The sequence below is a fragment of the Symphalangus syndactylus genome, chromosome 10 (genome assembly GCF_028878055.3).
Source record: "Symphalangus syndactylus isolate Jambi chromosome 10, NHGRI_mSymSyn1-v2.1_pri, whole genome shotgun sequence".
NCBI classification, from domain to species: domain Eukaryota; kingdom Metazoa; phylum Chordata; class Mammalia; order Primates; family Hylobatidae; genus Symphalangus; species Symphalangus syndactylus.
Genome location: NC_072432.2, coordinates 27,895,301 through 27,920,874, shown reverse-complemented (window position 1 = coordinate 27,920,874; position 25,574 = coordinate 27,895,301). Strand labels below are relative to the sequence as shown.

General features: G+C 43.7%; 1 protein-coding gene across 3 annotated transcripts in view; it reads left to right on the top strand.

Annotated features, from left to right (window-relative positions):
- PIP4K2A (phosphatidylinositol-5-phosphate 4-kinase type 2 alpha) overlaps positions 1–25,574 on the top strand; it is a 179,754-nt gene that overhangs the window by 125,544 nt on the left and 28,636 nt on the right. For all 3 annotated transcript variants that reach the window (XM_063611074.1, XM_055296747.2, XM_055296744.2), the window contains 2 exons: positions 14,802–14,948; positions 20,332–20,370. In XM_063611074.1, the coding sequence (XP_063467144.1) occupies positions 14,802–14,948; positions 20,332–20,370 (186 nt within the window). The remainder of the gene's footprint in view (positions 1–14,801; positions 14,949–20,331; positions 20,371–25,574) is intronic.

Below are 25,574 nucleotides of genomic sequence, written 5' to 3'. Positions count from 1 at the left end.
CAACAAAATCTCACATAGAAGAGGTTTTTAAAAATACAGCAGCAGTGAAGAGTAACAGTGTTAATTCCATGATCAGAGAATTCCACAGAAACCTCATAAAAGGTCTCAACATTCACACAGCTTATTTGATACTGATCTATTCGGGGTGACCCCTGCTAGGCTCACTGAGGGCAGGGCTGGGACCCTGCTCAGGTTGGCAGGTGTTCATGAAGGAAGATGCAGTCCGCCGAGTCAAACGTCACACCGGCAGCAATTAGCAAAGGCCACACCAGCGTGTAGTTTACATTTAGTAAATGCTGTTCTACAGAGAAAGGCTATAATGCACACCGGCTGCCTAGCCCTCTCCCATTCTGGCTTCTCTTTGAATGTTCTTCAGGCTGTTCTTGTATGCCACTTCCAGACAAGATTTTGGTGAATATTACTGGGTGGTGGGCTCAGCCTGGCATGTCCTCGTGTGATTCTGTGTGACCGGACACAGGTCTGTCATTGGTAAACCCAGGGAGGCCTGTCAAGCTTTGTGTTTCTCTCCCTGTGGTTTGAAATGCTCAGAGGTATTTGAGGTATATGTCAGGCCTTCCAATTCCTACTTTATGTGGGCCTAGAGTACTTTTAGGGTTTGTATATAAGAAACTTTCTGTCTCTTGCTTCAGTAGTGATCATCAGTTCTTCTGTTTCTTCTTGCTTGTTGTTGCTCTTACCTTGGAATTCTCTGGGCTTCTGAACCTTCCAAATCTAGACAAGTAATGCAGATTGTTCAATTGCATGTCAGTTGATGAGAGGCTCTCATAGAGGGTTTCTCCCGTGGAGTGAATTGCGTGGACTTTCTGACAACTTTGGGTTACCCAAAAGCCCTTTTTTTTTTTCTTTTCCTTTATTGTTTCTTGTTTTAAGGAAATGCAGCCACAGTTGGAATTATATTCTGGAGGGTTAAAATTGCCCAAGGCCAGCCTCTGGAGAAGTAGAACATGGCTAGTTATTTGAATATTTGAATAAATTCTTCCTAGAATTAATTTTCTGACACACTGACCTTGCCAGCAATCTGGTGTGGCAGGTGGTTCAAGAGCAAGGACTTGGAGCCAGCCAGCCACCTTCCGGTCCCAGCCATGCCCCTGGCCAATGGCATGACCTTGGGCAAGTTACCTATACTTTTGACACCTCTTGGTCTATAATATTTGGATAATAGTACCCTCTTCATTTGGGTGTTGTGCTAATTAGGTGAATTCATATTTATAACATGCTCACAGCAGTGTCTAGTATATAAGAAGTGCTAAATGGGCCAGGCGCAGTGGCTCACGTCTGTAATCCCAGCACTTTGGGAGGCCGAGGTGGGTGGATCACCTGAGGTCAGGAGTTCAAGACCAGCCTGACCAACATGGTGAAATCTCATCTCTACTAAAAATACAAAAATTAGCTGGGCGTGGTGGCATGTGCCTGTAGTCTCAGCTACTCGGGAGGCTGAGGCATGAGAATCGCTTGAACCTAGGAGGTGGAGGTTGCAGTGAGCCTAGGTTGTGCCACTGCACCCCAGCCTGGGTAACAGCGAGACTCCATTTCAAAAAAAAAACAGAAAGAAAAGAAAAAGAAGTGCTAAATGAGTGACTGAATAAGATTTTTAATTAAATATCATTCTCGTATTTAATTTCCTACACCTCAGTGTTGAAATCATTCTAATGTGGCATTCAGTCCTTAACTCTTTTAATCCACTAGGGGGCCTGGTTTCTGGTAGACTGTGGCACTGATGCAGAATTATGAAGACTTAAGCCATAAGGAGTTAGATTTTTCCCCCAAGTTCCGGTATCTTGCTCTATTCTTTATTTCCTGCCCAAATGCTACCCTAGTTTTGACTCTGTGCAAAGAAAGAAAAGCATCATCTCTCAGACCAATGGAGAATTCATATTAAGCACAGCAAACTTTCATAAATTTTGTTTACTTCATTTGATTTTCTCTTACTTGTAGTTGGGAAAATAATGTTTCGCTATAAATATCCTTTTCACATTTCTGTTAGGCTGTAAGAAACTCGGGTCCTATAAATGATGATTATCAGCTGATTAACTAAACAATGTTAGAACTTTCAAAAAGGAAAAAAATGGTAAAAAACCTATTTGCCTACTTGAATATTTTTTTTTTCTTAAATCGATTGAATTTCTTTTTCCCCGCACTGACCTGAATTCATTGGGAACTTTGGTATCATGTAGCTTCACCTCGAATTAAAATCGAAAAGTATTGACTGGACACAGTGGCTCATGCTTGTAACCCCAGTGCTTTGGGAGGCCGAGGTGGACAGATCACTTGAGGCTAGGAGTTCAAGACCAGCCTAGCCAACACAGTGAAATCTGGTCTCTACTAAAACTACAAAAAATTAGTTGGGGGTGGTGGTGTGTGCCTCTAGTCCCAGCTGCTCAGGAGGCTAAGGCGTGAGAATCCCTTGAACTCCGGAGGCAGAAGTTGCAGGGAGCCACGATGGCGTCACTGCACTCCAGCCTGGGTAAGATTCTGTCTCAAAAAAAAAAAAAAAAAAAAAAATGAGAGGTATTGTTGGTAATATACCTCCCAGAAGTTGTATAGGACTCACAGTGTAACCCGAGGGAAGCTGCAATGTAGGTGATCAAGAAATACCTTATGAAAATATTATTGAGTATTTTAATAGCTTTTGAAATGCAGCATTTTAATTTTTTTTTTCCAAAGTGACTGAATCGATAAATGGGTAAAATTGATAAAAATCGACTTAAATTCCTTTCTTATCCTTTTATTTGGGGAAACAATATCTTTAGTTGAATCCAGAAGTTTTACCCCAAAATCTGAACTCCCTGTTAAATAAGCTAATTAGCACCTCAGATTTCAAGGATTTTAGGGTGAGCATGTGACTTCTTTGAAATCTCCTCATGGTACATCTGCTTATCCTTTCCTGAAGGTCAGGGACGTTGGTGTTACTATTCAAAGGATGAGGCTTCGGTAGAGCAAAACTGAGAAAATAGGGACCGTAAAAGGTAAATACAAAAAAGAGTGGAGAGGGTTATAGTACCAAAAGAGAAAAGGTTCCACATTGCGTCAGTGCTTCTTAGACTTTCATCAGGGCTCTGACTGGGTGGGTCTGGAGGGGCTGTCGGGGAGTCTGTGGAGGCCACCGTTCTACCAGGCTCCCAGGTGATGCCCATGTGCCTCCTGTGAGTGACAGGGCAGCTCCTGTGTTCTAGAACAACAACATTCTGAGCACTGAGTTCTGAATCTGCTTTTGAGCTCTTTTGTTCATTTTTCTGGAGGAGTGATCAATTAAAATTTGGAAGATAGTTGGATATTCTCAGTCCTGTGTTAAGTATCAGATTATGAGACTAAACACAAGCTCCCAGTAGACCCTCTGCTGCCATTGTAAGCTGCAGACACATCTTGCTTCTCTCTTAGAAACAGGAGAAGGTATTTGTCATCTTGGGAGGTCCTGTGGCCCAACGAGTGCCCCGAAGCTTGCCGATGGCGTCATTTGTAGCCCTCTGTTCCCAATGTGCTCAGCCATTTCCTCCTAGTTTCGTGGGGAGCTGCCCAGCACACTCCCCAGCAAGCTTTTCCTGCAGCACTTCTTCTCCAGGGCCTGGAAGTTCCGCAGTCCTTTTCTCTTTCAGCCTCACCTCTCTCCTTCTATTCCTCCAACAAGTACATCTTTAACATGCTCATCCTGGCTTCCCCATCTTTAACTTTTCTTTTCCATTTTCCATCTCCAAACATCTCTGCCCAATTCTGGGTGAATTCTTCAAAATATATCATCCAGTCCTAAGTGTCTCTTCAACTGTTCTAATCCTTTTTTTTTTTTAATTTCAACAATTATCTTTTTTATTCCAGTTTTCCAAAAGATTTTTCAAAATCTGACCGTTCATTCCTGATAGTTTCTTGATTTATGCTCATCTCTGAAATTGCATCCTTTGTTTCTTTAGACGTTTTGTACGTAACTACTCAAAACTTACTCCTAAGAGTTCCCACCTCTGTAATTCCTGGGGGCCTGAATTTGTTGTCATGATCTGCCAACTCTCACACACAGTGACTTGCCTAACCAGATGCTGACACAGTTTGGGGTCAAGATGTTGATCAGGATCAAAGCTTATGTAGGGAAGAGGAAAGAAGTGAGATTGTGCAGAGGGAGAAGTCAGACTGCCATGCTAGCCCAGTCAAGCCTCGGCTAACCTGGCAGGGCACTATGGAACATGCCCCTAGAGGCTCCTATGTTGGGCCAAAATGACAGGCTGCCCTCGGAAGGCAGACCTAGAAGAGCTGCCTTTGCAGGCCTTCTGCAGACCGCACACCCTCAGCTGGGCAGCACGACCTTCCCTGGAGGGAGTCTGGGCATCCCGTCTCTGTGGCTACACTTGCTTTCCTTAGTGTCTGAGAGTCTTGCTGAACTCATAGCTTCATCTTCACCTCTGCAATGTTTGGGAAGGCCTCTGACCCTAATTTACGGAAGCTCTTTTTCAGAGAGTTTTGTTTCTGCAAAAGAGGAGGGTGGGGATTCCCAGCCCTGGACCCTGTCAGCCCCCTTCAAGGGTTTTGCTAGGAGTGGGAGCCCCTGGGCCCACTCCCCCACCATGCTAATGTCCTCAGTGTCCCTGCACCCGTGTGCTCCTGACAGGCTCTGTCTAGCACCTCCAACACTTTGGCTTGGATCCCAGCTCCTCACATGCTCCCTGGGCACACCTGCTCTTGGGTGCACCTGCTCAAATGCTCAGCGCCCCCAGCCCCAGGCATAGGCCACTCAGGCCCCAGCTCCCCATTGTGTGTGGGGTACAGGGGCCATTCTGGAACCTTCCTGCCTTTGATACCAGCTAAGCTTCCTATCTAGGATGGGGCTCTCCAGGAGGCCTTGGGCTTGTCAAAGCTCCCTGCCAGCGGTCATGCATGGAGCAGCCATTCTGTGCTTTTTGTAACAAATGGCATCTGTACATATGATAAAGCACTTTATTGTATTTTTTACAAAGTTATTTCATTTTTAATGATGATGTTATTTATGAGTCCTTATTATGGTGTGTCACAAATTGAATTAGGCACATCCCTGTGTGTACTTAGGCATTTCTGCATATGTCAGTACTAAGAATTTGTGTAAACACTACAGAAGAATGCTTGTTCCTTTTAAGCTTGATTTTGATCAAGCTTAATTAAGAAAAGCAGTAAAGTTTCATTTGTTATGTTATTTATTTGTTACATTTGTTGTATTTGCTTAAATGTAGTCATCCTTACTTTTTTTTTTTTTTTACTTCAAGACGATTTGAAATCAAAATAAATTGTATTAACTGACATTTACAGATCATTATCCCCAAACATACCAAGACATCCTCTCAAAGGAAGTTGTATCATTTATTTATTTATATGGTCATTGTACACCAGAGCAATCCATAATTTCAAGCTGTCTAGACTTCTTTCTTTTCTTCCCTTCCCTTCCTTTTGCTTCCCTTCCTTTCACTTTCCTTTTCTTTCATGTGAAGTATATTGTAGGAATAGTCTATAAACATAGCCCATGGCACAGTAAGGATTACAGATAATTTAACCTTTCAAAAACATTAAATGAAACAAGACTTTACACTGAAGTACTAATTTGATGCTATATTAAATTGTCACTTCAAGCTTTTTAAAAAAATGAGTGAAACATGATAACAGCAATTCCCAGGTTCACACTATCGTGCGGAGATATAAATATTTATCTGTTGCAGTACATCACTTAGAACCCTTTCTGCTGCAACCTTCAGTCAGCTGTGAATCTCTTAATGGCATTTCATTCTCCATGAGAAGAGCAACAAATCGGGGCTTCATAACCCTTGTTATTCTCGGTGAGTGCCTAATAGCAAAGGAAACCCAGGTCTGGTGGCTGTTATGTTTTATGTTTTTGAAAGCCTAATTCCATGACTCTTAATTTATCATTGCATTACATTTCTAACAAGCCCACAGTAATACAGGAAAAAGTTCTGAAGGAGAATTAGGAAGGGAGAAACTTTACCTTTGCTGACGACATCATTTATAAGTATTTTTTGTTTTTGTTTTTTGAGACAGGGTCTTGGTCTGTAGCCCCGGCTGGAGTACAGTGGCGCAAACACAGCTCACTGCAGCCTCAGCCTCCTAGCCTCAAGTGATCCTCCTGCCTCAGCCTCCCAAGTAGCTGGGAATACAGGCATGTGCCACCATACCTGGCTCATTTCTTTCATTTTTTTTGTAGAGATGGGGTTTTGCCTGTTGCCTAGGCTGGTCTCAAACTCCTGGACTCAAGCGATCCTCCTGCCTCAACCTCCCAGTGCTAGGATTACAGGCATGAGCCACCATGCCCAGCTGTAAGCAAATTGTTTTTTAAAAAAAGAAAAAAGTGAAAACTGTTAGTGTTGGAAATGCATGTTACAGATGAGAAAAATTAAAAAATAAAGCCAGCAAATAGGAAAGTTTCTGAAAGCACTCTTAGAATTAACAGAAGCTATCATGTGGTAAGTAATGAAGGGAAGTGACAAGAGGTGGCCAGCTATGACAGTGCAGAAGTGAACAGTGCTTAATAAAAGGAATATTTTAATTTTTTTTTTTTGAAATAGGATCTCCCTGTGTTGCCCTGGCTGATCTCGAACTCCTGGGCTGAAGCAACCCTCCTGCTTCAGCCTCCCAAGTAACTGGGCAAAAACAATATTTTAAAATGCAAGCATAGGTAATGCAGTGAGTTTAACATTGAGAATAGGAAAGCTGACCCCAAGAATAATATACTTGCTACACATAGCAAATATAAGAAGAATTGGTGATAATCAGGTTCACTTCTATAAAGTTTGAGAGTAGATTTTCAGCACCTATTCAGATGGAAGCTCAATGCCATGGCTGCATCGCAGGCATCTAGAAGCCTCCGCTCCAGGTGCCAGGCAGAGCTGCTGTTTGATGTGAGTGGAGGTCTTAGCTACAGGTGACCTGCAGAGTCAGACAGGTGGAAATGACCGGTGAGCATTGTGCCACCAGGAGGAATGCCTCAGGGGAAAAGCCCTGCTCGAGGAGCCGCTGGAAGGAACACTCTTCGGTATTGTGTTCATGCTGCCTGTGCTCTCACAGGAGAATAAGCCCACTTATCTGGTGTGGGCTCTTAATTTCTGAGCCACACACGGGACGGCCAGCGTTGTTCAGTGTTTGGTCCATTTGCAGCCTCATCTGCCTTGGGACTTCAAAGTGGCTGCAGACAGGAGTTGGCAGACTCATCCATTCTACAAAGGAGCCTCCCGGGCCGCATTAGAGCACTGCACTTGTCGAGTCTGTAAAGCGAGACATTACCATCGCAGAATGGGACAACTGTGTTGATGACATCCTTTTGCCAGTGGGGAAGGATTGCCTTGTAGCCACATGTAGACCGTGGTTGAAAGTGAAAGAAATGCACCTTTCCTAAAGAGTGGCCCCAAGGGACTGCATTATAACTTCGGCATTCTTGTAATCTGGAAGTTAAACATGTGGAAGAGAGGAAGCAAAGGTTCCTCAGATTGTCTTGTGGTTGAGCCAACAGTGTTTTTTACAAAAGGGTAATAGATAGGTTGCTTTAAACTCTTACAAAGAAGAGAATGACCGGGTCAAATAATGGGTTGTTAAAAGCATGGCATTGTGGTGCCCCCAGTACATGGTCTTCTTTTTTTTTTTTTTTTTTTGAGACGGAGTCTCGCTCTGTCGCCCAGGCTGGAGTGCAGTGGCACAATCTCGGCTCACTGCAAGCTCCACCTCCCGGGTTCACGCCATTCTCCTGCCTCAGCCTCTCCGAGTAGCTGGGACTACAGGCGCCCGCCACCATGCCTGGCTAATTTTTTGTATTTTTAGTAGAGACGGGGTTTCACTGTGGTCTCGATCTCCTGACCTCGTGATCCGCCTGCCTCGGCCTCCCAAAGTGCTGGGATTACAAGCGTGAGCCACCGCGCCCGGCCGATGGTCTTCTTCTTGCTGTCTTTATTTTCTTTTCTTTTTGTTGAGATGGGGTTTCACCATGTTGGCCAGGTTGGTCTCAAACTCCTGGGCTCAAGTAATCCGCCCGCCTTGGTCTCCTGAATGACCGGGACTATAGGCATTAGCCACTATGCCCAGCCTCTTCTTGCTGTTTTTGAAGCATTCACTTACGAGTTATTTTGTTAATTTGTCTATGATGTTTAAGTTTTGAAGAAAAATGTGCTCACAGTTGTGATCCTAGAAGCAACATAAGATAGAAATAATTTTTTTGGTGTTTCTTTTACATTTACAATAATCTCACCTTATAAATAAATACAGAGACACTGCAGCCTTATTAATTATGGAGAGTCCTTGAAATTGGGAGTCCCCGTCATGCATTAAAGATACAACCCGTGTCTCTGAGAGCATTTGGGGCACATATCAGGTGCTCCTGGAAGTCTCCCTCCTTCACCCCTTCCTGCCTCTGCCATCTCCACCCCTCACCTCGGGGTCTTGGCTGCATCTTGGCCCTGCTTGAGTCGTCAGCAGATCCTGTTTCCCTTATCTCCATATTCATCAGAATGGGGTGTCTTTTTTTCTTTTTTCTTTTTCTCAGACAAAGTCTCGTTCTATCACCTAGGCTGGAGTGCGGGCGCAATCCCGGCTCCCTGCAGCCTCTACCTCTTGGGTTCAAGTGATTCTCCTGCCTCAGCCTCCCAAGTAGCTGGGATTACAGGCACCCGCCACTATGCCCGTCTAATTTTTATATTTTTAGTAGAGACGGGGTTTCACTGTGTTGGCCAGGCTGGTCTCGATCTCCTCCTGACTTCAAGTGATCCACCTGCCCCTGCCTCCCAAAGTGCTAGGATTACATGCGTGAGCCACCATGCCAGGCCAGAATTGAGCGTCTTAAAGGCAGGTTCCTCTGTGGTTGGTATGGGAGCATCATGTCTAAGCACTGTTATGCCCAAAGATCCCCTCCTCTCCAGGGGTGAGGATAGGGAAGAGCTGGAGGGGAAGGAGGCGGGCATCCTTTAATTGCTGTGCACGTGATTCTGTGGAAAGCACCATTTATCAGCTTTATCAGTGCATACAAACTTTGGGAAGTTGAGAGAATTTTAAGTGTGAATTCTGTATAAATCATCGGATGTGATTCTTTACTCTTATTCAGTGACAGATTGATATCACTAGGGTTACGGTTCTGCTCCATCCCTTTCCTCAAAGTTCTGTTTCTCCCGTGATGCTAGAGAATGAGGATACATTGTGTGGTACAGTTTACATGTGCGGTAATAGCTCCAAAACAGATAAACTGTGACCATTTCCGAATTCTCCCCCAAGTTAACCATGTGACTGCCTTTTTTTTTTTTTTTAAGATTAACATCCTTAAACAGTTATTTTGTGGTACCCTCATTTCCTCCTTTCGTGCCCGACATATGCCTGCTTTTTTCCTACTTATTGTGTAAAGTTCTTCATTTGTCATGGCCATTATGAGAAAAATCTAGGGCTTCTCTTTCAACATAAATGACAGTTTTTTTTTCTGCTGTCAAAATCCAGAATTTTCATATTTATAACACCTGGAGGTAAGGGCGATGGTGTTAATTATAAAGAGAGCAGAGAGAGTAGGCATCTGTAAGAAACATCTTGTGTTTTTTTAATTATTCGCTGCATTCATTTATTCAACAGTTGTATATGAAATGTTTTTTACACATGAGGTCCTGCTAAGGGTAGTGCTTGCCACCTTCGTGGAGCTTACATTTGGTAGGAAGCTTTATTACACTAGATGAATCCTATATGGATGTGCAACTCAAAGGTTGTGGACTGAGAATCATAAGTTTGGGAGTTATCGAGACACAGATAGAAATGTAAACAAAAGGTGTAGATCAGGTAGCCTGTACGCAGTGAAGAAGAGAAGATGAGAGGACATCTAGGTCAGGGCCCTGACAATGGGCATGTAGAGGAGGAAGAATTGGCCAAGGAACAGGAAAGATGGGATGGAGTAGGAGGAGGACTGCCAGGAGAACACAGCGTCTCAGAAGCCAAGGGAGGGAGAAAGCCCCAGACAAGAGCGCTGTTTGCTCATGGGGTTCAAGAGAGAGAAAGGCGGAGAAGCATCTGTCAAATTTAACCACTCAAAGGGCATTGAGATCTCAGGGGGAACAGTTGCTCTGAAGGGATAGGAAAGTAAAATCCAGAGCAGGATGAGCTGCAGAACGGATGGGGGTTACAGAGCAACAGAAAATAAGCATAGACAGCTCTGCCAAGAAGCCAGTCAGGAGAGAGACCAGAGATGGGGAAAGACATGGAGTCAAAGAAGGGTTTGTGTTTCTTTTTACTTTTTATTGTAAAAATGTTCAAACAGACAGAAAATTGGTAGTATATACCCATCACTTAGACTGAACAATTATTAACATTTTACCACGTTTGCGTCATTTTATTTTTGCAGAAATGTTTCAAAAGTAAATCACAGACACATTTCCTCCATAAATACTTTGATATGCTTCTCTGAAACATAAGCACTTCTCAGGTTAAGAAAATTGCCAATAAATTCCTTAATATCACCAAATATCTAGTGAGTGGCATAATCAGGTGTCCCCAGTTGCCCTCAAAGTGTACGTTCAAGCCAGGATCCAGGCAGTGCCAGACCGTGCATCTCTGCAATTGAGAGGATGTTTTGTGTTTTGTTTTTGTTGCTTTCATGAGAGAAACTTCAGCACATTTAAGCACTGTTGAGAAGCTGCTGGTGGAGGGAGAGAGGTTGAGGATCCTGGACTGAGAGGGAGGATGCCCAAGAACCCGACAAGACGGGTCCCAGTGTGGCTGGAGAGACCACTCTTAGAAGGGGATCCACCGTGCAAGCACTGAGTGTCTTTGCCTGTTTGTGTTGCTGTGAGGAATACCTGAGGCTGGGTGATTTATAAGGAAAAGAGGTTTATTTGGCTTGCAATTCTGCAGGCTGTACAAGAAGCATGGTGTCAGCATCTGTCTCTGGTGAGACCCTCAGGAAGCTTCTACTCATGTTGGAAGGCAGTGGGGAGCTGGCATGGCTTGGTGAGAGGCGAGGAAGGAGAGTGGAAGGCCCTTTTCCATAAGCAGTTCTCCCCATGGCACCAAGCCATTCATGAGGGACCCGCCCCCATGACCCAGTCACCTCCCACAAAGCACCACCTCCAACATTGGGGATCACATTGCAACATGAGTTTTAGAGGGGACAAATATTCAAACTGTATCACTGGGAGATGGGGCTACCGGAAGTCAAGCCATTCCCCTCCCATGGCACCCTTTTCCACCTGATGTTTTTTTTGGAGACAGGAGTTTGCTCTGTCACCCAGGCTAGAGTGCAGTGGCGCAATCTCAGCTCACTGCAGCCTCCACCTCCCGAGTTCAAACGATTCTCCTGCCTCATCCAGCCTCCTGAGTAGCTGGGACTACAGCCTTGCACCACCACACCTGGATAATTTTTGTATTTTTAGCAGAGACGAGGTTTCGCTGTGTTGGCCAGGCTGGTCTCAAACTCCTGATCTCAAGCTATCTGCCCACCTTGGCCTCCCAAGGTGCTGGGATTACAGGTATGAGCCACCATACTCGGCCTTATGAATGAATATTGAGAGTGATGAGGGGGTTTTGAGGTTTGATAAAAATGGAAAAGGTTCAAAAGATAGATAACACTTCCAAACTACTTTTTATGCACCAGGCTTTGTTCTAAAAACTTTATAATTAACTCATTTAATCGTTAAGTATTATTATTACCTCCCAGTTTCCAAATGCGGACCGAGAGGTTGAATAACTATCCCAAGGTCACACAGGTAATGAACACGGAGCTGGACCGGGAGGGCTCCTAGCTGTGTAATGTGGCTGAGGCTCGTGAGACCCTGGCTAAAGCTGTAGCTGTAAATCTAGTCTCCCTGGTTCAGGGCTGACCTCCAGCAGCTGGTGTGTGTAGAAATCCTTGGAGTTAACGCCCGCTGGTGTTATGAGTTTGTGCTCAGCACTCTCTGGGTCAACTGGAAGAATCCATCAGGATTCTCATTCAGGTCTCTCTGTGTCAACATCTACCTACAACAGCGCATCGTGCTGGAGAACAGAGGTCCCTAGCCCAGGCATTCACAGACCCAGTTAAATGTTCCTCCACTGAAATGCAGCAGGGTGCCCTTTTCCCAGTGTTTCCCCCCAGAAATTCGGTTAGCGGGTATAATTTTCTCTACTGTAAAATTTTAACCCATTAATGCTTTCTAAACCTTTGATACCACCTGCAGCTTGGCAGTACTCGAATCTAATAGATAAACTTTGGTATGACTTGTGGGTTTGTACATGTTCATATCCTCAGGAGTTTTAGGTATTCATCAAAGAGCCCCATAGGTGAGCCATACATTTGAGAAAAACTGCGCGTAGACTTGCTGATAAAGTAGACAGACTTTTCTTTTCTTTTTTTTTTTTTTTTTCGAGATGGAGTCTTGCTCTGTCACCCAGGCTGGAGTACAGTGGCACGATCTCGGCTCACTGAAACCTCCGCCTCCCGGATTCAAGCAATTCTTCTGCCTCAGCCTCCCGAGTAGCTGGGATTATGGTTGTGCACCACCACAGCCAGCTAATTGTTGTATTTTTAGTAGGGTTTCACTATCTTGGCCAGGCTGATCTTGAACTCCTGACCTCGTGATCCACCTGCCTTGGCCTCCGAAAGTGCTGGGATTACAGGCGTGAGCCACCGCACCTGGCAAAGTAGATAGATTTGATCTGTCTCTTTTCAGTGTAGTAATTTAGCTAATGTTTAAGGTAGGGGAGGTATAGAATGTAATCTGTATGGGTGTTTTTTCCTAAGTGGGGGCAACTAGTCAATGATTTGCTGTATAATATTCAGAAGATTTCTTGACCATATTTGTAGCATGAATAATGGTTCTTTTCTGCTATGAGACATAGCTGTCTGTGGCTCTGCACAGCAACTTGAATCAAGAGAGGAATGGCAGGATTCTGTAAAGGTAGTCCATGATGAGAGCTCAGCGAGGGGTTGAGCAGCAAAACCAAAACCGGTGTGTCCCCTGAGGCAGGGACTGTGTCTTGTGGGCCTCAGAAATAACTGCCTCGGAGCAGACCCCACCCAGTACATGTCTGTATGTCAGTTGGGAGCACAAAACAGGTGTAACATTAAAATTTCTTAACAGAATTTTGAATGAAAACAATCACTGTCGTCTTCAGTATAGTATAGTACACAGCATCGTGTGAAGTATTTTGAAATACTCTTACCCGTAACCCTCAAAACAGCCTTCGAGGTAGGAATTAGGCTCTTTTTCTGGAAAATGAAGCTAAACTGTGGAGTGATTTGGTAACTTGCCCAAGATCTCACAGCTCGTAAATGGAGGCGCCAGGAAACACACACACACCTTTCTGGCTCGCAAACCTACGTTCTCTCTACTGCACGTGAAGACTAGACTTCCTCAGTGTCCATGTTTGAAGGCCCAACCAACCACCTTTCTACAGAGGCCAAGAACCCCTTTTCATTTCTCTAGATCAGATATGAGAAATTTTCTTCTCACCCAATGGCTATTTACTACCTGTTTTGCATTAGCAAAACTCATTTTATTATAATTTGTAAGGAAATAGAAAATGTTTCACTCATCTAATTTCAAATAACAAGGTGAAACTTACTCAGGAATTACATGAGATTAAAATATATAGCTCAGTTATTGTCAATAAGAAGAAAGGGAAGAGGCATCTTTAAAACTTGCCAAAACTCTAGATGGCAAAAATGAGAATCAAGTACCAATGCTGTTTATCTTTAATGATCAAAACCAAAGACTTTTTCACTCTTAAGGTGGTTAAATATTATCAGAATTGATTATTAACGGTATTTACAACTAAGAAGTTTGAAAGGACATTCTAATTACTTTTGTATTTTTTATAAAATGCTCATTGTAAAAAAAAAAAAGAAAGAAAATGAAAAATTAAAGCAGTATAGAAAAGGATCAGAATTCCCTCCAGTTGCATCATTAGCGTCTCTGAATATGCCCAACACGTATGGTATTTACAATAATGGAATCTCACCATTTATGCTGTTTATTATTCTGGAGATTTCACACGTGTCAATGGACATAGAGCTTTTTTGAAATATTCCTTCCCCATGATTTTAAAGGAAGGAAAACCTAAGCTTCCTTTGGGAAGTGCAGAGGGACCCCTGTTTTATGAAAATCTGCTCTCGGGGAGAAGTGGCTCCATCTTGTGGCCCTCTGGAGTGTGGTCATGAAAAACAGCCAAGGTCGTGTTGTGTTTTTGCAACTCTCCTCGGAAATGGTGTCAACCCTGGGCTTGTCCAGTTAACTTGGTGGAAACCAGCAGGGACCAGGCAGTCCCCATCTGCTGGCAGAGCAGGAGCGAGGGTGCTATGGTCACAGGGGTCGCCCCCTTCTCCCCTGCTCTCATGGGAAGCTTAGCTCAGCCCTCCCAGCTTCTAACAGTGGGCTCTCCACAATTTCCTCTTCAATCTCGACTTCAACACTGTTAGAGAAGCTGATTTTAGCAGCCAGGTCGCTCTGCCTCAGCCCTGTAGTCAGGGCTTTGGGGGTAGAAGACAGAGATACTAGGTGGAGTGTAATATCCCTTAAAAGGAATTTGAGAAAGACAGTCACGTGTCCTCTTGCCTTACACGATCATATCCAAGGTTTGACCATACAAATTCCATTTGGAATGTTGGAAAAAAATCTATTTGGAGATAAAATTGAATTTTCTTTTCTCTGTAGAGATGGTGAACACAGATGTGATTGGTAAGCAGTACAAATGTGGTCATTTTCTGTAAATAAGACCCTAATGGCTGGAGGTTTTCACTTTGTATAAACACCATAGGCATATGTATTTTACATCTAAGGAAACAATCTTTTGATTGGATGTTTTTTCCTTTTTCTTTCTCTCCTATGCAGTACATAGTGGAATGTCATGGGATCACCCTTCTTCCCCAATTCTTGGGCATGTACCGGCTTAATGTTGATGGAGTTGAAATATACGTGATAGTTACAAGAAATGTATTCAGCCACCGTTTGTCTGTATATAGGAAATACGACTTAAAGGTGAGATTGATTTTATGAGTTTTTGTAAAGTAACTCAAGCTTACTGTTCTACATTGTAAATGTTGTCATTGATCATCAGAAATGCTTAGGAGCCACTCAGCACTTAAAGCTACCAGACAAGTAGCAGTGTATTCCTTCCTATGAGGCAGTAAGTGCTTGCTGGCCTCACCAAAAAACACTGGCACATGTTAGAGATATCACATCTACTTAAGTATTCAACCAACTGCATACCAGGCACTGTTCTACATGCTGGAAATGATGGGATGAACAAACCAAACCTGCACTCGGGGAGCTGACATTCTGGTGGGTAAAGACAGGCAGTAAGTAAAAGTAATAAGTTAGTCATAGAGCATACCCAGAAGTGCTATAGACAGAATTAAAGAGGGGGAGAGTTTTAAATAGTTCTGTCAGGGAAGGTTCCCCTGAGAAAGATGAAATTGGAGCAGACTTGAAGATGAGGAAATGAGCTGAGGAAGAATATTGCTGGCAGAGGGAACTGTAAGTACAGAGACCATTTCAAAGGCTTGGAGAGAAAAGGGGGCCCCTGGAAATTCTGAGAGTGGAGTGACATAATCTGGCTTCTGGTGTCACCAACTCAGGGGAGAATGTTCAAGTTAGGGGTTGGAAAACTGTGACTTGCCTGAATGCCAAATCCTACTTGAGGGACTTTTTTTTTGAGACAGAGTCTTCCTCTGTTGCCCAGTCTGGAGTGCAGTGGCGCAATCTTGGCTCATGGCAACCTCTGCCCCGCCGGTTCAAGCAATCCTCCCACCTCAGCTTCCCAAGTAGCTGGGACCACAGGCACGCACCACCATGCTCAGATAATTTTTTGTATTTTTTGGTGGAGACAGGATTTCACCATGTTGCCCAGGCTGGTCTTGAACTCCTGAGCTCAAGCAATCCACCCACCTTGGCCTTCCAAAGTGCTGGGATTATAGGCATGAGCCACCGCGCCTAGCTGGGCCAATTTTATAAGTAAGTTTTTATTGGAATACCGCGAAGCCCATTGTTTCTGTATTGTCTGTTGCTGCTTTTGCACTGTAATGGCAGAGTTTGGTAGTTACCACAGAGACCATTTGGGACCACAAAGCCTGAAACATTTACCCTCTGACTGTTTGCAGAAAAGTTTGCCAAACTCTAGTCTCTGACATTTGATTCTCAAGTTTTTTGGTCTCAACCCTTTCACACTCTTAAAAGAGGACCCTCAAAAGCTTTTGCAGATGTGAGTTGTGTCTGTGGATATTTACAGTATTAAAAATTAATATAATAAATATTAGAATATGTAGTTTCTTTAAAAATGAGAAAACCATTACATGTTAACCTTTTTATGAAAAATAACTATTTTCCAAAAGCAAAAACATTAATGAGACAAGTAGCATTGTTTTACATTTTTGCAAATCTCCGTAATGTCTTGACTTAATGTGAGATAGCTGGAATGTCATACCTGATTCTGCTGTCAATCTGTGTGGTGTTATGCTGCTGAAGTATGTGAAGAAAATCTGAACTCACACAATAATGAAGTTTGGAAAGTTGTTAAAGCATGTTTTAACAACTTTTTTGGATAATTGTAGATATTCTTCTTTGATACTACACCAAAGCTTGGCAAGAGGTAATTTCTCAAAGCTTAGTTGCATTATGAAATCTGAAATCATATCAATGAACTTTTTGTACTCTTCATCGAAATCCATTGATCTGTTTGCATGCATTGTTCTGAATGTGTGACTTTGTCAAGGCATGCACTTGCCATTTGGAACACATTGGTTCACTGAGTTATTTGACTCTTCCAAATATTGACACATTTCATTATACGGTATCAGAAAGTCATAAAAGTGTCACCACAAAAGTCTTTTACATATTGGGAAGCGGTCAGGCCCAGGGTGGTGGATATAAGTTTTTTAAAAATCAATTTTTTACTTGCAATCTCAAATTTTATCACTGGCTACAAGCCCTGTCCGTTGTTTTCTGTGAAATGACCACATGTAGCAAGCACCCCAGCATAGAGGTGAGCCTAGCAGCTTCATTCATTTTGTAGCAAACATCAGTCACGTGCCCAGATCTGAATAAACATAGACTGTCAGTTGTTCTTTCAAGTAAAAGTGTTGTTTCATGAAAAAGGTGGCCAGTTCAGCTCATAACTCAAACCATCACAAAAAACAGTTCTTAAGAAACCATTCCTTCTTTATAAACAGAAGTGCTTTATGTATATTTCCTGCACAGAATATTGAAAAGACCTGTACTCCTGGGTCTAGATTTGATACATTTAATGTTATGCTTTCATGTGTTTACTAGATGCCTACTTGTAGGACACAACATCTTAGCCAGAGGTTCAGCAACTTATACACAGCTCACAAGTCATAAAAACCAGGGTGTGTGGCTTCAGAGGTTTCTGAAATGACGGTGGGTTTCTTAGATGGTGCTGGTTTTTTTCATTGGGTTGTTTTTTTTTTTTAATCACAAACACTACTAATACCCATTGGTGCCACTGTTTGACTTACGCTAAACTGCTAGCAGTTCTTCCCACCATTGTTTTTGCAGTATTTATACAAACATCAAGACGGTGAAAAGGCAAATGTCTCAGTACTATTATAAAAATAGTTTTGGCTTTGTATAGTTTTGGTCTCGGGACCCCAGGGTTCTGAACCATGCTTTGAGAAATGCTAGTCTAAGTGAAGGAAATGGTCTAGGCTTGTCTCCTAACTTCTGAAGTCCCCACACACTGGATCCACTTCCCAAATATACCCTTGTCCTGTCCTGTCTTAAAGTCTTAGCCCAAGCAAGCCATTTTGTGCCCCCGGAATTACCCCTGGGGAAATCCCAGCCATCCTTCAGGGCCCTTGCCAGCACCAGCTCTTTCGTGGAGCCTTGGCGGTACTGCTCAGGGCACACAGGACTCTGTCTGACTTTCCCAGGGGAGAAAGCCAGAGTGACCTGTAAAGTCGCATGTTGTTCTTTTATGACTTGTTAACCTTGTGTAAGTTGCTGAACCTCTATGACCCTCCGTCTCTTCATCTGTTAAAACAGGGATAATTTTACCTACATTTGCAGGGATGTTTTGAGGATTAAATAAGATGCATATGTATTGTGTCCAGCGTGAGGCATGGCATATGGGAGTTAATGAATCTTGGTTGCCTCATTCATTCTCTTGATGTGTAAGTGCCTCAAGGGCAAGTATTTTGTTCTACTTAACTTTTTTTTTTTTTTAATCCCCCTGCAATGCCTAAGATAGCGCCTCGGACAAGTAGGCATCTGGTAAACATATCTTGGAGTAAATTATACTTGGAGATTGGATATTCTAGGTTTAATTTGCCTTGCTTTTCACAATTTCATCTCCCTTTCTGGCTTGTGGCATAGATAAACTCTGTTCTTGCCAGTGCTCTCAGTTGTGATGGAACCTGTACATCTGGCATCAGTTCATGGCTTAAACTCTTGGCCTTCCTTTTCTATTTTTTTTTTAATAATTTTTTATTGTGAATTAATTTAAACTTGGATGAGTTTTGTGTTTTGTTGTTCCCAAACTAATGATCAGCATTTGCATACAGATGAAGCTTCCCAGAGAATCAGAAGCAGGGTGGATTATATTGTAGGAGGGGAAACACACGCACGCACACACACACCAACAACTTGGTTAAGAATTCAAAGTAGAATAGTTTCTTCCTGTACCCAGCAGCATAGGCAGTGCTCAAGTATTACAAATGTCCCAATTTTTATAAAGTATTTGGGAATATTTTGTTAAAAATCAGTGTGTAAAGGAAGGTACTTGTGGTCCGTATTCAGGAATCCCTAAAGGAAGGAAAGTAGACCATGGCAAGTAACAGTTGTCAGACATGGCTGTGCAGAGGGGCTCTGGCTGTGGTGGTAGAACTGTGGTGGTAGAACGGGTTCTCAGGTTTGCCTTCATGAATGGTTCACATTATCTATCTCCATCTGATGGGTCAGCTTTGGGCTGCTCTGACTCGCCCTAAGAAACATTGAACATTTGCCCTGGGCCAGCAGCAGCGTCCCTCGGATCTTCTAGTCCTGGGGGCACTGAGCACCAGGCGGATGGAAGATCGGCCCTGGGGAGACCCCGCAGCCTGGTCTTGGCTCCCTTCCCCAATTTGAGGAGTCTCTTCCGTTCAAGTTTCCGCATCTGTGAATTGCAGGAAGCTCACATCCTAGTCAATGCCTGAGCTGCTCGATGAAAGCCAGTAATCAAAAATTTTGATTTCTTTGCAGATGGCCAATCTAAAAGCCACTTTCACTTTTCCCAAGTCAACTAAGTTCATTTAATGAATGGCTAACACAAGTAACGCAGGGCAATAGATACCTATTCATCAGGTGGTCGAGAAGCAAGTGGCTGGCTGACCTCACAATAGTTAGGGGTGTCCAGTGCAGGAGGGGAAGGGAGCCCAGGAAATTGGCCTGTGATTCTTCTCCAGCCATTTATGCAGTAAACACAGGACATCTGCTGTGTATGAGACACCGTGATTGTCATCCATAAATAGGAATTCACCAGACCATTTGTTTCCCAGCTTTTCTTTTGAATTAAAATCTTCCACAAGCCACGGGAAGTTTCTCTGCTTGGACTCTACCCCTAAAGCCTCCCCGTCGGCCTCTGAGGTAGACTCAGGTCATACTAGACAACCCAGAGCTCTGAGGCAGAGTTTTGAACACCACTGCAGTAAGAGCACAGACTGCTGAGATCAAGGGCCATGTTTTCCTCCGCTTTGTACCTCTGCACTCAGCATAGGGCCTGGCACAAAAGAGGTACAAATAACTGTGTGTCTTTGAAGGAATCTCCAAAGTAAGTGGGGTCAGAGAGTGGCCATGGGGGACTGATGTATAGCACGCAAGGAAAGAGTGTTCATCAGCAACTCTAAGATGGGAGAAAACAATGAGTGTTGCAGAAAAAAGTCAGCAGGCGAGGATGTGCCCACATCTGGAAGATGTAATGTGGGGAAAGAGGCACTTAATGCCCCTGTGGTCCCACTGCAGCCAGCTAGTGGGACTCTTCTTTAAGATAACAAGACTGACTATTTCTGGCAGTTGATACAAGGAGCAAAGTGTGGGGCTGATCCAGTGTTGAGTAAGTTACTGCTCAGGTAAGTGGTGGTCAGGTTTTCTAACTTCCAGCAGGTGGACAAGAACCACAGAAGCACAGGTGAGCATGACAGAGTCAGGGCTGAAGAAGCGGCCAGTGACCAGGAATACCTGCAGAGAAGGGGGCACAGGCCAGACAGAGAGCCATGGTCAGGGAGGGATGAGAAGCCCATTCCGCATGGGCTGCGAAGCAGAGCGGGGGCTGCACCGGCTCTCCGCTCCGCCCAGAGCCATTTTCATATTTTCCGCGTGTGAAACCCAATGCCTCCTATGTGCATGTTTTTATTATTTCCTTGTATTTCAGGGCTCTACGGTGGCTAGAGAAGCTAGTGACAAAGAAAAGGTAAGTACCTTGCTGTATGTCTCCCCGTGTCCTGGGGGCATGATCACGCACTCCCAGTCACCTTTACTCTTTCTTTCTAGTCTGCCACCCCTGCCATTGCGATTCTTCCTGTTCCCCATTCTGCTGCCACCAGCCAGAAACACTTTATTGACCCGATGAGAGTTCTACTTAATTTCTCTTCATCAAATTGTTGAATAGTGAAATAGTTATTTATTGCAAGCATGGTTGGAAGGAACATTCCACATGCAACTTGCTCTTGAAAAACAGCCACCTGTGCAGTAAACTTATAATCGAAAATGGCACTGACAGCTGAGAGTGCGTTCCTGCAGGTCAGGGAACCAGGACCTAACACTGCTTCACCAATATCAAACCGAATGTGACCTGAATACATTTCTTTGCATCGATGAGTCTGCTTTCTCACCTGTAGAATGTTGGCTTGGATGAGCCTCAAACTCCTTTCCAACTATTAAGACATGATTCAAGTATTTTTTGCCAAAGAAATTAAGAAGGCTGCATCTCTTTTTCTCTTCCTGGCTTATTGGACATTAGGTAGTATTTGAGCCACATTTAGTTTACTATGCAAGATTATAGATTGAGTCAACTTGAAGGATTGGTTTGAATAGGAATTTAGGAAGTAGCTTCCTGGATGTAAACCTAAACTAACTCAAGTCAACACGTGCTTATGTAAAGGGTACATCTATACTCTTAGTTATGCCTTCTTGTCACCTTGGGAAGTGCCTTTTTCTTAACTATTCCATTTGAAAACAGAGCTCAAAGTTGTTTGAAAGTTGTTCTTTTAGAATGATAGCAGTTTTGAGTTGAATTTTGTAGATTTGCAAATCTACTTTTGTTTATTCATTCAGAGGTGTTCATGAATATTTTTGTGGCTACTATCCTAGCTTCAGGGGCTAAAATAACAAGACACACAGAAAGATCTAGCAGGGGATGCAGACCTCAAATAGAAAATTATGTTATCATGGGGTGAACACTCAGACAGGACACTCAGGGAGCTCTAGAGCACATAGCAAGGGCACCTGGCTTAGGCTGGGCAGGGTCAAGGAAGGGCTTCCTGGAGGAGATGATGTCCAGAAACCTGAAGGGATCAATAGGAGTTAGTCAGAGGAAGAGCAGCAGGTGCAAGGGCATGAGAGTCAGGGTAGGGAGCATTTGGTGCATTTGCTGCAGGAAGAGAGGAGGCCATGGAGGGAAGGAAGCCAGACCTGTCGGAGAGGCCGATGAAGTATCCCGGAGAAGATGCTGGCCTGAGCTGGGATGTAGTGGAAGTGGATGAATTACAGAGAGATTTGGAAAGACGAATCTACAGAACTGAGGGATTGAGTGCCAGAGGTGCCAGGGAGTGTGCATAGAGGGAAGGGGGTTAAGGATGACCCCCAAGTTTCTGGTTTAGACAGTTGGGTAGGTAGGTGTTCATTCCACTCCCTGAAATAGCAAACAAGAGCAGGAGGAGGAGTTTGAAATGTCAGTTATCGGGGAACCTGCCCTGATATTCACGTAGGTTCTTTTCTATTTTTCCTAAGCGTCGGCTGGCTTGAGAAATAAAGGGACAGAGTACAAAAGAGAGAAATTTTAAAGCTGGGCATCTGGGGGAGACATCACACATTGGTAGGATCCGTGATGCCCCACAAGCCACAAAAACCAGCAAGTTCTTATTAGGGATTTTCAAAAGGGGAGGGAGTGTGCAAATAGGTGTGGGTGACAGACATCAAGTACTTAACAGGGTAATAGAATATCACAAGGCAAGTGGAGGCAGGGTGAGATCACAGGACCGAGGCGAAATTAAAATTGCTAATGAAGTTTCGGGCACCATTGTCATTGATAACATCTTATCAGGAGACAGGTTTTGAGATCAACCGGTCTGACCAAAATTTATTAGGCGGCAATTTCCTCTTCCTAATAAGCCTGGGAGCGCTATGGGAGACTGGTGTCTATTTCATCTCTGCAGTTTTGACCATAAGAGACAGGTGCACCTAGAGGGGGCTGTTTATAAGCCTATACCTCCAGGCACATATTCTCTTTCTCAGGGATGTTCCATGCTGAGAAAAAGAATTCAGTGATATTTCTCCCATTTGCTTTTGAAAGAAGAGAAATATGCCTCTGTTCTGCCTGGCTCACCAGTGGTCAGAGTTTAAGGTTATCTCTCTTATTCCCTGAACAATTGCTGTTATCCTTTTTTCAAGGTGTCCACATTTCATATTGCTCAAACACACATGCTGTACAATTTATGCAGTTAATGCAATTATTACAGGGTCCTGAGGCGATATACATCCTCCTCAGCTGACAGGATTAAGAGATTAAAGTAAAGACAGGCATAGGAAATCACAAGGGTGTTGATTGGGGAAGTGATAAGTGTCCATGAAATCTTTACAGTTTATGTTTAGAGATTGCAGTAAAGACAGGCATAAGAAATTACAAAAGTATTAATTTAGGGAACTAATAAATGTCCATAAAATCTTCACATTCCACGTTCTTCTGTCATGGCTTCAGCTGGTCCCTCTGTTTGGGGTCCCTGAGCACAGTGGCTCTCAGCTGAAAAAAGTGTGTGGGAATCTTCCCTGGAAGGACGGTTGGCAGAGACAAGAAAGTGGGTGAGGTCACCCAGGAGGAGTGTGTGGAGAAGAGAAGCATGTCTAGAACAAGCCCAGAATCACCTTTTACAGGAGCCAGGAGACACTGGGTCACTCACTCAGATACTGTTTGAGCGTCTGTGATGAGTACACACTCTGCCAAGCATTGTAAGAAATGCTTCGTGGAACTAGGCTGGTGCAGTCCCCATCTTCATGAAACTTTCACTCTAGTAATTTCCCAGGAACCAGAGGAAATGAACTTCCCAGTGTCAGATGCTTTCGCGAGGCCAGGTAGGGTAAGAATGGAGAGTTGTCCAGGGATGTATCCACAGGGAAATCGCTGGGGACCTGGTCGGTGAGGGTGAGTGGGGACCAAAGACAGATTGCAGCAGGTAAGGAGGAGAGAAGGAAATGGTGGAGGCTTCTTTGGCCATTTGCCCTTTTACTGTACATCAGTGAATGTACATTTTGAGAATTCAACCTTCGTGTAAAACCCCTCTAAGGCACCGGCTTTGGCCAGAAGAGGCAGAAACAGTGACTGTCGACTTCCATGCTGCCATGAGTTAATGTTTCTTCCAGGTACTGAAGACTCAGCAGATATTTCAATTTTAGCCCATGAGAAGCTCAGAGGCTAAATTTTGTTGAGATTTTCTCCTCAGAGGAAATACCAGAGCGTATACAGAGTTACACATGCTCTTCAGCATCATACGACAGGCCAGCCCCTGAGTCACATGATGCCCCATGTTGGTGGGTCTGTTTTTACTTTCTTCCAAAGTTCCTTGGGACTACCACTAGCAGGATTTTTTTCCTTCATTCATTTTGATTTCTTCAGGTTCAGTCAACAAGGGCTTGGTCCTGCTCTGACAGTAAACACTGCCAACATGGACAGTTACAGCTAATGGCGTGGTTGCTGCTGAAGCCTAAATCATAAAACAAGGGCACACAGAGAGAAAAGCCACATGTATGTGACTTCCTGTATCTGTAACGGTCCCTGTGAAGCAGGACATTCACTTACCTATCTTCCTTTCCACTGTTCCACCTATAGGACTTAACACACTTTCCAGGCCGGGCGCGGTGGCTCACGCTTGTAATCCCAGCACTCTGGGAGGCCGAGGCGGGCGGATCACGAGGTCAGGAGATCGAGACCACGGTGAAACCCTGTCTCTACTAAAAATACAAAAAAAATTAGCCGGGCGTGGTGGCGGGTGCCTGTAGTCCCAGCTACTTGGAGAGGCTGAGGCAGGAGAATGGCGTGAACCCGGGAGGTGGAGCTTGCAGTGAGCCGAGATCGCGCCATTGCACTCCAGCCTGGGTGACAGAGCGAGACTGCGTCTCAAAAGAAAAAAAACAAACAAACAAACAAAAAAACACACTTTCCAGAAACCCAGGGCATGAACCACAGTTTACTGCCCTCCTCCAAAAAATGTTTAGCCCCTTTATTGGTATAGCTTTCTATGAAAAGAGAATAATAGAATTTGTTTGACCGAGAACTCATCTTTCTAGGACTCTGCTAGGATGCTTTTATCCTGTATCTAATATGAACATGTAGCCATCATTCCTTAAAACATCTCCCTAAGAGGTAGGCTTAGAGGAAGTCACAACTGGCACTGGTTGAATACAAACTATATACCAGACAGTTTTAAATTGTACATGAATTATGTCATGTAATCCTTAACAGTCACCAGATGAGATCGGTGCTGTCATTACTTCGAGTGGATGAAGTTGCTTAACTGACAGGTTTAGTAACTTCATCCAGGGTCCTACAGTTAGGAAGTGACAGTGCCAGGGTTTGAGCCTGGGGTCACCAGCCCCATAGCGCACATTTCTAACCACTATGGCACACTGCCTTGTAAATGTTTGTGAGTTCATGTCTCTCCTTTAAGGGCATATTATCAAAAAGTCATGTTAATCCCATTGTGAAAATGAGGAAAAAGTTACTACATTGACAAAAACATTGTTTCAGAGTTAAATATGGTGCTGAAACAGTTGATTCTAAAACTTGATTTTTTTTCTAAAGTAGTGAAATAAATTATTTGGTTTCATACTATGTTAGCAAAACAATTTATATTTCCTCTATTTGAAGAGCTTGAGCATTTTTGCTCATACTTTTAGATGTACATATTTGTAAAACTTGTACATATAATGCAGTTTTTATCACTGTGTCTTACACTGTGCAAACATTAGAATTGTGTACACAGTTGCCCTGGGGAAGAATTCAGTGCCCTAGCCGCCTTTTTGTGGTTGAGGTTTCTAATAACTCTTATTCCAGAAGACAGAGGCTGCATAAAGCTACCCCACCCACCCTTCTGTATTAGAAATGCTCACTTGGGAAGGGGAAGAGGAAATAGCTTGAAGATGTGGAATGTCAAAGTAATAGAAATTGGTAAATGATGGAGAGTGTGCCTGCCTTGACAGTAGGATGGAGATCAAAATGTACCTTCATTCATGCACAGTAAAAGGGCAAATGGCCAAAGAAACATCCACAATTTCCTTTTCTCCTCCTCACTTCATCACCTGCTGCAGTCTGGCTCCCACCCACCCTCACCAACCACACCCCCAGCAATTTCCCTTGGGATACATCCCCCAGACAAGAAAGAGAGGAGGCATTTGAAATGTCAG